Source organism: Leiobunum rupestre, chromosome 1 (genome assembly GCF_980474605.1).
Source record: "Leiobunum rupestre chromosome 1, qqLeiRupe1.1.hap1, whole genome shotgun sequence".
Lineage (NCBI taxonomy): Eukaryota > Metazoa > Arthropoda > Arachnida > Opiliones > Sclerosomatidae > Leiobunum > Leiobunum rupestre.
In genome coordinates this window covers 78,454,951-78,468,777 of record NC_143384.1, presented here as the reverse complement: position 1 = coordinate 78,468,777, position 13,827 = coordinate 78,454,951, and the positions used below count along the sequence as shown (strand labels likewise).

Here is a 13,827-nt window from a genome sequence, read left to right as displayed (position 1 = left end):
AAAGACGTGTGTGGTTACTTTCGATCAGCCACTTTACTGGAAGGCACGGGAAATGGTTGCATCTTCAGGTAGTGAATTAGCGAACGTAGTAGTTAGTTTAGGATGATAAAATACGCGAAATAGTAGATAAGTCCATAATTAAAAGGGATAATATAGCTAAATCCTAAACAAATTTGAAGAAATTTAAAAACTTACTAATAACTCGTACCGATAGGTCTTCGAGCAACGCGAAACTCGGATGAAATAGATCTTCGAGTAATAAACTAAAACTATCGGTACGAGTTATTAGTAAGTTTTTAAATTTCTTCAAATTTGTTTAGGATTTAGCTATATTATCCCTTTTAATTATGGACTTATCTACTATTTCGCGTATTTTATCATCCTTCTCACAGTCCATAGGTGGTTTCTTCTAACTTAACTTATCAGTTAGTTTAGGAGGTTTCCATTTGCGTATGTCCTTTTTAGGATCAATAGGGTTCATTATGCCTGGAAGAACTCTGGGAAACAGTTTACGCGAAAGCGACCGTTATTCATATGATGCCCGGGAAAGCTTACTCGAGGGCTCTAAGAGCTCATTTTCTGACTCAACAATCTTTGGCAGACCTTTTACTCAACGAAATCCTTGAAGACAAAAATACTATTTCCACAGAATTTAACAAGGTTTATAGTATTATATTGTATGGAGAAATATCAATCGAGGACGCAATGAGGAAAGATTGCGTCAATGACGTAATCGATGCCAGGAACAATAAATTCGAATAATTGAAAATTAAAAACATAAATGCAAAAATTCGGATTCAATACTTTAAAAGTGTATCAATCGTTCTACTTTACATTCGAGCAGGAAAAACTACACGCCATTAAAAAAACGTTAGCCTTTTTTCACTCCGCGGGCCATATTAACTACGCTAAAAGTGCCTATTTATACCTTCAGGACATGATGGAAATTCAAGATAAAATTCCACCGAAGGACTTAGAATCACTCACCCAAAACGGATATTTTACAATCAGAAGATTGGACAGATTCTGGTCTGATAAGACCATCGAACAAGTGCTAATGCGATAAATGAAAACTTCAGGAGGCTTAACACGGGGCCGTGGTATATCGGAAAGCACACTGGCCAGCTGGGGGTTGACTTTACCATCTTGCGCAAAGGTTTGTGACGCGTTGGAGCGGTTCACTCAAATGAATTTCAATACCTCAGAACAGAATATTAAATTACGTTTTTCAAGAACGACAAATGATAACCGGAATTTCGATATTTTCAAGAATTAGCTATTAGACCATTCACCGTTTAGCATTGAAGAAGCCAATTTAATGTCCTTGGCAACTGGTTTAGTAGCTGACGATACAGTAAACTGCTTTTTAGTGAAGGAAATTGGAACTCGTGCAATTTCAAAGACGATAGGACAAACCTTTCTTGATCTTAAGTTGAAGAGAAGAGACAGGGTTAAAACAATGGCACTCCGGAAAAACTCAGTTAAAATTGTTAATCCCGAACAGTTCTTCAACAGAATAGCATGTGTAATCAATAGCAAGCCCAGTGGCCTTAAAAAGTATATGGCCTATGACTCTCTCCTTTTTGTTCGACAATATATCGATGCGCAAAATTAAAAAATCTATTCTCATTGAAATGTTGGAGCCGTTCGCACTACCAAGAGACTGTTTACCACCAAACTCAAGATATGTCGTTGACGGCTGTTATTTACTTCATAAAGTGATATGGCAACGACCAGCTACAAATGGAGCTAAATGTAAATCATACTTGTCTTATGTTATAAATCATTTCGGCCATAAAATTCGATGGGTATGGTTCATCTTTAAGCACTAAAGTCGTTGAACAAAACCGCAGAACTATTAAAAATCTTCCGTTGATATCATAGTCCCGGAAAATGGATTCGCAACCGTTGGTCAGCAAGATTTCTTAGCAAATAGCAAAAATAAAACCTTATTTAGCGAACTTTTATCAGAATGCTTAGAGTGTAACGGAATTCAAGTTCTTCAGGCTGAAGCTGAAGCTGTCGCAACCGCATTTGATCTCAGTACAAGTAACAGCGATGAGAATATGGTCGTAGTGGAAACTGACACTAATGTCTTAGTAATCCTGGTTGCACTGTGCGAATCTTCTATTGACATGCTAATACCAGGATTGCCAGGAAAAATGGATAACATATTCGCCGTAAAAACAATGAAAGAAAACCAAGGACCTTTGGCTAATACATTGATGGTACTTCACGCAATATCAGGAAGTGATACAACGTCAGCTTTTTAAAAAAACGGAAAGAAAACTGCCCTAAAATTATTGAAAAACGACGAAATTATTCGAAAACAACACTGCAAATAAAAAGTCCACCACTAGATCACTATTGTACACATTTGAAGCACAGAAAGTGCTCCTTTTGTGCTATAGAGGTGAACTATTGTGATCTGCATGCGTTCTCTTAAATTCAGTTGATGTACCTTATGTGCACTATAAGAGTTCATTGTGATCCGTAAGTGCTCAAGGTCCACATGGAGAACATGTCACACTTTTGGAATACTTGTTTGTATAATTTGGTACGCTACATAATCCCTTTTGGAGCACTCGTGAATACATTATATGGCACATTTCCTAATCATTTGAGTTTACATAAAGATCACTTAGTGTATTTTCTTATTTACCTCCATTTAGTCTGATGATGAAATCTATACTGATCGACCTAGACAGACTATTAATTGTTTTGAAGAGGCACACACATTTTATTAAAAGAAATTAAAAATTTAAAAATTACATGTATATTTTCAGAGGGGTGCAAAAACCCAAAGGCCAGGGATAAGGGCCGCGAGCGCTACGACAGGGCTGTACCGCCGCGTTCTTTGCCAGCTCGTAATTTAATTTTTTTTCTTGAAATGTTTTGCGTGTATTTGGTTTTTGAGGAGAGCGCCTAACTTTCAAGAATTATGAATTTTTATTTTTCTTTAATGTTGTTCTGGTTTCAGTTGAGCAAGTTGGTACACTGCAAATCTTTATGACATCTATAAGAGCACCTAAAAACATCGGTTAAACACATAAAATGCCTTCATATCTCTTACAGATGTTCCTTATGTATGACTTAGATGCTATTTACATATTTACAAATGCAATACAGATGTTCAACGTGTACTCTAAATGGTCTAATCCGTACTCTATATGTCCATAGGACATCTGTTGAAGGGTCGTTTAAGGAGCGCCTGTGTTACATATTAATACCAAAATACATATGTCTTGCCCTCTTGTTGAGATAGCTGACCGCGGTTTTCAAAGAGTAACGGTTAGGTCGTGGTTCACTCATCGGACTTTGCCAGAAATTGCCATGCAGATAAAATTATCATCACAACAAATAAGTAAGTAGAATTTAATAATAATTAAGTAATACTTAAGTAAATAATGAAGTCATTAAAGTTGAGTAAATATATGCATTGTATTTTTCATATAAACAAAGGGCCTAGGCTTAAGGAAATACTGGAAAAGTTTTTTTTTAAAATAGCACACCTAATAGTATTTAAACCTTCACTTATAAACAACCTTACCCAATACTGACTAACTATAATTAGAGCAATAATAAGGGTGGTTAAATAATTTTGGATTCAATAGTTTTATTTTTGAGTGAAAAATTTGCATGAATTAAAGTAATCGCGTTGAACAGAGGTTCAGTGTTTTCAATTTGCTTATAAATATAGTTGAAAATAGGCATTGTTAATCTGTGTTCACTCATTGATGATGGTATTAGATGGAAAATTTTCATTTAGGTGAATTTTTCAAATTTGAATTTGAAATTTTGATACCCTGCACCCTATACCATTTATTGAAAAGCTCAAGCAATTTTTTTTCAAATGTGTATAAACCCTCATTAAAAACAACTTTCCCCAAGTCTGAAACGTTTTGTAGTTTAAAAATAAAGTGGTTAAATATTTTTGGGTTCAATAGTATTTTTGGGTGAAACATTTGCATTAATTAAAGTTATCGTGTTGAACGGAGCTTCAGTGTTTTCATAATTATATGTAAGCGAGGTTGCCTTTAAATATGTCCGTGAAGTTTTCTTTGGCAGGTCTACCACCAACGTCAGACGGAGCGCGACTGCATTCCTTAAGAGTATATTTGCAGGTAACGATAACTTTTAAGACTCAAACCAAAATATATTTTTAGTAAAACTGTTCTCCTTAGGTGCAACAGTGGCTTGGAAATAATTTATCACCCACTCAGTGGGGTTGGCAAAAGTTAAACTCGGGGCTTCGTCCATTCCCATCTCTGAGGGAATGCGCACCGGATGAACTATTGGAATTAATTAGCTGTAAATGTAAAGCAGGATGCAACAAACGTTGTAGTTGTAAAAATTCTGGACTTCATTGTTGAGCCATGTGTTAGCATTGTCGTGGAACCTCGTGCCGCAATGCTCCGGAAGTAGACATCGAAGATGATGAATGACTAACTAACTTTCTAATAATTCTTTCTCATAATTTTTAACATATAATATTTTCACTAAATAAAATTTTAACTTAAATAACGCTTAATAAGTTGAAATGTATTTGACCGATATAAAAACGAAAACATTTTTATTTTTAGCACAACGAGGCTATTATGAATTTTTTTTCAGAAACTTTTTCATAAATACTTTTTTGATCAAAATCTATAATTTAAATTCTAAAATTATTATAAAATTAATTTTAATTAAAATGATTAATTTAGGTCGGAAATATTAATATTCTATCATATTAATAAGATCCTAAGACGCATTTTCATCAAAATCGGTGAAGTGGTTCAAAAATTACGACTAATTCCGGTATGGCGCGCGCTTTCCAAGATGGAGCCGGCTTCGGAGGCTTGGGGACTTTTGGAGATGATATAGGACCATAATACCTTTTATTTCTAAAATTTTCAGAAACAGCATATTTTTGTCCCTTCCAAATGCTTATCTACCCCGTACTACTTACTTTTTTGGTGAGATTTCGAGCTGTCCAAGGAATCTGAGGTCTGTCGGACTGCCTGAAGCTTTGAATATCAATAAAAAGGAACATCCACAGAAAAGCGCACGGAACCCATACTAAAATAGTATTCTGAAAACACTCGCTGAAATCTGGATTAAACGTGTTCCACGTCAAATTGGAATCCTGTAAACAGAAGTCGGTTCTGAATTATTTTGAAAATCAAATTTCTAAGTACTACTACTTCTTCTACTACCGCTAGTAATGAACTGGTGAAAATTATAGTCTATAAAGAAAAATATTCAAAATAACATAAGCATGTTTATTTAAAGGTTGAGCAGATTTGGTACGGTAATGAAAAGCGCTGAAGAAGCTTCTAATTTTATAAATCGTCGCCTTAAATTCAACTTCATTTTCATGCCCAAGATTCAGCATTATCGACGCTATACTGGCATTATTCATACTGACAACAATAATTTTTTAGCAATACAACATTAATATTATAATATCTACGGTAAAAAGTAGTAAAGAGATAGCTATACGGCTGCGGTTCAATTGCGAACCATAGATAATACTCGCTTTTCCATATTTCAGCCTTTTTAGCATAGTCCACAAAAGTACAAAATACAATTTAGGACAATTTATGTGACAGAATGTCGCATTAAATTCGCTGGTAATAAAACTTTTTTCATCAGCGCTGTTTGGTTTAAAAAGTAAAAAAAGTTTAAAAGATCCTTCTAAAAGCGTTTCTACGTGGCAGCATCTTCCGGGGACTTAAAGGCCCAGGGCCGATAAATAAAAATATAAAGGGAACCCCGGCAATTTGAGAAACAAGCTGAAAATTGGCCTAAAGGTAGTTTTCGACAAAAAATATTTGAAAAGTCCCGAAGTCTAGGACGCTTGCTTCACCGCCATTTTCCAAGATGGCCGCCGTGCATTATAATATGTTAATAATTATACATCTGCAACTGAAATCGATATAATAAAAATTCTTACTTCAAATGCATTCTTATAAGGTACTCTATTAAGAAAAACAATTACGCGTGCGACTTCCGCCGCAATTTTCCCAGATGGCTACCGACTCCTAAAAATAAATGTATAAACAAAGTTAACCTAAAATTTAATGAAGCCATTTTTTACAAAATTTAAGTATACAATTTGATTGAAAAAAGATTTGGTACAACTATAAGAATCAATATAAGCGTCCGTACTTGTTTTAATATCTCGACGCGAATGGTGTTTTATAGACATCTCTGTTCTCTTACGGGCCGAATCATGTTAATCAACAAACATGTATCTTCTATTCTATAGCATCGACTAAAGGTTTTAAACCCTCCGATTTGTTTTGCTCGCGAATGGCAATCGTCACTGATCAATTTTCTTTGGGCCGGAGTTCAATGAGTCCCTTCGCACTACTTAAATCCCCAAATTTTAGCTAGAGGTTAAGGACTTTTTAAAGTCAAATTAAAAATTCGCGCTTTTCGAGTTCAATCTCTCGCTCTTTATATGGCATCTACAGATCGCGAGGCTCGACACGTAACTTGTACTGACGCAATTTTTAGTTATTTTTACCTCACCTCCGTTCGCCTGAGGCAATCTTAGGGGACCAAACGAGTCATTTCGCTAAAATCCCCTTGTACTCTTTAACAATATCTTCCTGGTTTGTACCGCCATTACGCGTTCAGCCAACATTTTCTTCCCGCCCGAAAATTTTAGATCTGAAATTTGTTAATTTTCCCTTTCTTAAAACCGATGAAGGCTTAAACCTAAAGAACGACGAATCTGAAACTCTAACTAATCAGGTTTAAATCGTCTCGCGGATCTAACGGACGGTAACGGCCGGTGGTTGTCACAACAGAGACTAATTAATTCACGGTCTCCGTTTAGACTTTTTGTAAACCAACGCTTTTATCCACACTTTCCCGGAAGTTTTTAATAACAATGGTATTAAACCAAACACTTCGTTCGGAATAGACCTTTTGTCTATTTCTGCTGAGTCGAGGTGTGGCCCTAAGACCTCTCGTTTTATGCTGACTGATAACCCCCAAACTCGAGGTATTACCCAATGTCTAGTAAGTTGCGCCTTTCCGGGAAAGCCGCCGTCTCCTATGAATAATGCGTTTTTTTTTTCAATACCTCGTGGTATAGCTGTAAAAAAATCGGTTCAATATTTTCGACAGGGACGATAGTTTTCTTACGTCTGGCAACGCTGTTCTCTAAAAAGATTTCGCGCAAGCGCATTGAGATAAGAGGAGTTCCAAAACAAATCAATTTATCTCACCTCTCCCATTCAGCGTTAACTTTCCGTCTCGCGCGCGGAGAGGCCGGCGATCAAAAAACTCGCCGTGTTCAATTATAAAAAATATATATTCCCTCCTCTAAAGCAGCGCCGTCGCGGCATAAGACTACTACTACTACTACATATCAGCAGAAGGAGATAAAGGGGAAGGATGGCACTGCCCATATGCTATAATGCTTTACGAGTGTAACAACAGTTCGACCAACCTCGAATTTCGTGATTTTTTCTAATTGGCTAACAAGCGTATGCCGTAATGATGACATACGATGTCGTCAGAATCGTCAGCTCACGTGACTCACTGACGTCGCGAAAGACGCGAAAATAGATTGCTATGGCGGCGAATCTTAGTAAATCTGTTCAAGTTGATTTAATTTCGCGGGGTAAAAGGTTTAAATCTACCCAAGTTAATATAAAGCCAAGTCAAGTTAAATGTTTAAGTAAATACGTTCAGGAAAGCGATAGTAAAAAGAGGGAACTAAACGATTCGGTAAGCCTTGTTTAATAACTAATTTTCTAACTTTGATGCTAACCCAAACTAGTCCTTAGTTTCCGGTTTTAATAATTTAATTATAAACAAATACTACTTTAAAAGGTAATAGTCAAAACTATTAATAGTTTTAATTAAAATCTGAGATAAAATACATACCTCCAGCTTTCCAAACAAACAAAGTCTACATCGTCCAGTTACTCGAGTCGACTTAAACAGACAACAAGGCGGAATTGTACCGCGGAGATCTCTCGGGACTACGTTTATCTTTGGGAGTAAATTGGTTTGAAAAAGTGTGTACTCCCGCCATATTTTCGCGCCTTTTAGAGGTTGGTCGGACTGCCGTTACAGTAGAGAACCCTGGTGTCATCCTTCCCCTTTATCTCCTTCTGATATCAGTCATAGCAAAAGTGCCACTCGATTTATATACAGCGATTTGGAACTAAAAGCTAAGAAATGCCGTTGTGTTTTTAAATTTAATAGTTAATAACCTTTTTGACGAGTATCTAACAAAAAATCCAATTTTAACTTTCGGACTCATCGTACTTCTAAAACCTCGATGTTATGTGTATTCAAACGAAGGTTATAAATTTCAGTGAAGGGCGCGCTTTTTTCATTTTGAGTGTTTTATTTATTTGGTCGAAATTAAGCTGTAAAATAATAATGAAAATATTATGATTTATTATATTAGGCTACTAGACTTATTAAAATTTTTTACGCGTGTCATTTACATGTATACTGTTTATATTATAATTTAATTCATTTACACGAGATAATAAATAATAACGACAAAAAGAAGAAAAAAAATATTGTTCACAAAGCTCTTAAAACAATACGAGTGGAATTCAAATTAGTTTAATAAATCTAACGAGGCAAAAAAAATCGAGTTATTAGACCTAACCGTAACTTTCTACCATAAGATCAGACGTATGCTCGAGTTATTTACGCAAGTGTGTTCGGGGAACGGAACATTATACAAACGTTTTAAAAATCACTACTGATTCAAGTACTTAGGCAATCTCAACTTGAATTGAAAAAATAATTTTGAATATTAGGAGGACGAATAGTAGCCAGTACCTTAAAGTAAATTTCAAGGTAGTTGCGTATCAATTTTCAAAGCTGTTTGCCAATTCGGACAATTTCATTGTTTTTTTTTAACCTTAAACCCCTTGATGATGCTCTTCTTAGAAATTTAATGTAAAGAAATAAATGACAAAATCATACCCAAAGCCTTGAGTGACACAAATACAGTAGCATCCTTAATTACGGACGACAGAAAGACTGGCAAACACTAAATTTCGGCAATTTGCTAAAATATTTAAACTTCCGAGATCTATTTCATATATAACGAAAAAGTCTTTTAAAACTAACGGCTATATCGGCAATATTTTGTTTGCCAAGGCTACATGTAGAATGAGAACAGATGTTTGAAAGAAGAATTGAGCTCTGTTGTGATGTAGACGTATTAGTAGACACGGTACAAGTAAGGTTTAACGCAGCACGTAAAAATGACGCCGCTACCAGCGCCGGTCCAGTAGTGTATCACGCATTCATTTATATCAATTTCTTCGTGAATTACGGTCCGTTTCAGTTAAGATAGTGTTAGGTACCAGCCACCACTAAGATTTCAATAGCTGCCTGTGTTTTGGAAGACCGAACCTCTGCTAAACAGTTAGTTAAGCTTCTGGCGTTGGCTTCTAAAAATATGGTAATTTTAAAGGCCTCAGTGCTTCACAAAATTTGTGCCATCTACATGCATCAAATGTAATTGCTAGCGGTTAAAATCTTCTGATTGCTCACTGTTTGACTAGCGTATACCTTGTGTTCTTAAATCTGGGACTAGGTACCGGTGTACATTTGGAAAATATTGTTTTTCTGTTCCAACCAATATTCCGTAATATAAAGTGAAACACATCAGTTTCGACTGCTAGCTCTAGAGTAAAGATTGGGTTTATTAACGGTTATTATAATTATGTTAACTTATGGATACTAGCAAACCACTGGAAACCGCCAAATTGCTACTACAATTCATCAGAAGGCAGCCACAAAGTCATCTTATGTTTACTACGAATTACTGAATTTTAAAACTTTATTCTGATTTTGTTTCGTTACTTCAAAAATTAAAGTGTGGAAAATTATCAAATTTCATTGGAAAAATTCAATTATACTTTTATGAGGTAGAATAAATGTATCCGAAGTTTAAATAGAAATTAAAATTAAAACAATTTGAATATGATTGGCATCTAAGACCTGCACTAAACAGGGTGTTTCAGGAAAGTCTGGAAAAAATTTACAGGCGTGTTCTTTGGGTAACAAGGAGTGAAAAAGGTCCTAAGAAACGTTTTCCTAAATTGAACCGTATCCGAGTTATTGCCACGTAATTTATTTTCAGAAACTTTCAAAAGTAATTAAATGTCAGCTTTTGTTGAGAAAATAACCGAAAATCGAGGAAAGGCGAAACCTGATACTGTAATTAATCAAAGACTATAATTGAGGAACATATCATCTTATTTCACCCTGCACAAGCTTATTGCACGAGGTTGAACGCTCCGAATGTGCGATATTTGTCAAGAGATCTCACTATTCAAATTATGCTTGATGTTCCGATTGCGCGTCTTTTAAGGCTAAAAGCTCCGAAAGTGTCACGGAAAACGATATTGAAACTTATGAAACCCATAAAAAGAAAACTAACGAGGCTAACGAAGCAAACGAATACGATGCTGAACGGCCACTTAGATCTGTTGAAATCGTAATATCAATGGTTTTACAAAAAGTTATCTTATTGCCAATTATAACAACTTTTAAAGAAGGCTTCTTCACACCTAGGCTCGTCGGTTTTAACGAAATATTCGCACCTCTGAAGACATTGAAAGCTGATCACTCCCAAAACACATATTGTGTTCTTTGGCATGAAGCCATATAGAGAGACATAATACAAAAGGAAACAAACAAAAGATATTTTTTTCTTTTACGCGGACAACTGTTCAGCACAGAACAAAAACTGGGTGTTTTTTACATCTCTAGTGCAGATGATCAATTGCCAACGCTTATGGAACGCCAAAAGTGTCACAAGCAACACTTTTGGACATGTCAAAAGTTTTTGACTAGTGCTTTTCCATCACCATTCATTGGCTTTTAATTTACCGAATCCCATCGAAGTTACAACGTTTCCACCAATAACACAGTGACAATTTAAGGTCATTATTAATTCAACCATTAGAAATTGACTGCTTCATTTGGGCGTACCTGGGGAGGAGTCACGTTTTTACTTGACTCGACACAATTTATACATGTCAAAATCAATTTTAGACTTGTCAAAACTTCATTTCGACTAGTGCTTTTCGTTTTGACTAGACAAATTCTTCACGCATCGTGATTGGACTAGAGGTTTTTAACGGTAACTGGACAGAAATATTATTAACATAATTATTGAAAAACGCCATTCTATTGGTTTATCAAAATTTATACAAAGCCTTTATTGGCCTATACGTGTCACGTGAAATAATTTAGTTACCTCCTTAAAAAATTTCATGCCTTTATCCCCTCCTCCGACAAATTGAACATGTCAAAAACTTTCTGACTAGTTAAAAACTGTAGTCGAGTACGCCAAAAGTGTCTCAATTCCCGTATAGAAATCTAACGCGTGCCGAAAGTGTCACAATACAACAGTTTTCGATTAGTCGAAACTTTTATACACGTCCAAAATACGAGTCACGTCAAGAATTCGGCACTAGTTCGGAAATGTGTCGCTTTAAAACGTTTTTGACTAGTATCGAAATGTCGCGACTAAATCTGCGACGCCTTTCAACCAATCACGATATTGGAAATTCAAACTACCCAATCACGAGTGATGTAAGTTTTTCGCTAGTGATGTAAATTTCTGTCGCTTAGCTCGCCAAAAGTGTCTCAATACAACAGTTTTCGACTAGTCGAAACTTTTATACACGTCCAAAATACGAGTCACGTCAAGAATTCGGCACTAGTTCGGAAATGTGTCGCTTAAAAACGTTTTTGACTAGTCTCGAAATGTCGCGCCTAAATCTGCGACGCCTTTCAACCAATCACGATATTGGAAATTCAAACTACCCAATCGCGAGTGATGTAAGTTTTTCGCTAGTGATGTAAATTTCTGTCGCTTAGCTCGCCAAAAGTGTCTCAATACAACGGAACGAGACATGTCAAAAACGTTTTCACTAGGCTCGATCTCAACGATTAAATCTGCGATGGATGTATTATTTCTTTATTATTTCCGTTTATTCTCCGATAAACCGACGACTACGTCTTCTGCTGCTACGTCAGTATATCGTTTTTGGTAGCAGACGATTCCTTTAATTTATAGACAGAATAACATAAATAATAGTGACAGGATTGGCAACTTCATAGACAAAAAGGATTTATGACGTAGCTTTGAATAATATTGCAAAATAAACTTGGCAGTATCCAGTACGAGAAGGCTGCGTCGGAATTAAGATTCATTAATTTTTTATGAGACGGTTTCGAAACTGAAAATAGAAATGGTGCGTCAAATCTCAATGCGATATTTTAGGAAAGGATCCTTTCAACGTGTTAGATTTTAGGAAGCGAGCTTTTTAAACAACATCAGGGTTGCCACACGTCAGGGAAAATAGGGAAATCAGGGAAAAGTCAGGGAATTTAAGAATGGACCTAAAAAGTCAGGGAAATGTCAGGGAATTTTTAGAATTTGTAAAAAGTCATGGAAAAGTCAGGTAATTACATTTTATCTTGGCATTATTTAAGGTTATTTTTTAGACCAGATCTATGACAAATTCTATGCTTATCATTTATTACCTTGAAAGTTTGGCTAATTTTTTCAACATTGCAATAACCTTTTTACTGAAATATAAGTTCATTAAAATTTATTAACTTCTGATAAAAGTCAAATATAAAATAAAAATTTGACCTTAAAAAGTCAGGGAAAATCTCTTAAAATGGTCAGGGAAAACAGGGAATAGTCAGGGAATTTGAATATCAAAATTTTGTGGCAACCCTGAACATGTTTAAATTATTTCAACTTTGTTTTTAAGACTGGCAAAATAAATGCTGCATTCCAATTTCTGTTAGATATTTTGAAGACCGGAGGTGATTTGTGTAAAACCAAATGAGTAGAAATCTTCTAGCGATGTTTTGTACTCAGGCATTATAAGCAAAGAGCATAGAAAGTGCCTGAACTAGAGATCACAGTAGGGATCGGCCAATGAATTGGTCGCCCCAGAGGATGGCACTCTGAAGAGCTCATACCATTTATACCTTACATGGAGAACCGAGGAGAAAAGTGTCTTTGGTACGGAAGTATTAGATTACTAGGTAAAGTTATACGCGCTGCCGAAGAATAACACGCCGCGAAATGTCAGAATTGCTAGCAGACGAATTGTACATGGAAATTTCTTAAAATTATTTTTATTAAATTACGATGAACACATTTGATGGCTATTTTTAACAATAGGTACTTTTGTTTTTTTTTGGGTTTTGTTTATTTTTTTAGATGTATTATTTGTCAAGGATTACAATAATGCAAAAAGTTTTAACCGCAATTTATTATTTAGAAAGTTATGATAAATTTAAAATTGTTACTTGCCAGCAATTTTTACCTAGGAAAATACGACATATTTCGAGATTTTTGTACGTGTTGGATGAGGTAGGACTGATGACGAATTAGATTTAACGACAAGATATTACTAAATTTTTAAAACGTGTGCAAACCGAAAACGTGTTTACGGCTTTTTTGGTTTTGTTATTGTTTTTTATTTATTAGTTGTCAAGGATTACAGTAATGCGAAAAGTTTTAACCGCAATTTATTATTTAGAAAGATATGATAAATATAAAATTGTTATTTGCCAGCAATTTTGGGTTAAGTGTAGAATAGCTGCCCCCACCCGATTTTTTTAAATATTTTTTTTGGATAGAGGGCAAGATGGGGATTACTTTAATTTTCATTTTTTTGGCGAAAATGAATATTAACAAAGATATGCCCTTTTGCAGTGGATTTTCCCTAGGACGATTCTTTAAATTCCTAGATTTTAATGCGTTGTGGATAACGTGGCGCTGATGACGAAAAAGAAAATGTGGAAATGCAAAAC

General features: G+C 35.4%; 1 protein-coding gene across 1 annotated transcript in view; it reads right to left on the bottom strand.

The window, feature by feature from the left end:
• Positions 1 to 13,827, bottom strand: part of LOC149966731 (ATP-binding cassette sub-family C member 1-like) — a 32,416-nt gene that overhangs the window by 7,564 nt on the left and 11,025 nt on the right. The window contains exon 2 of the mRNA XM_090167596.1: positions 4,952 to 5,128. Within this exon, the coding sequence (XP_090023722.1) occupies positions 4,952 to 5,128 (177 nt within the window). The remainder of the gene's footprint in view (positions 1 to 4,951; positions 5,129 to 13,827) is intronic.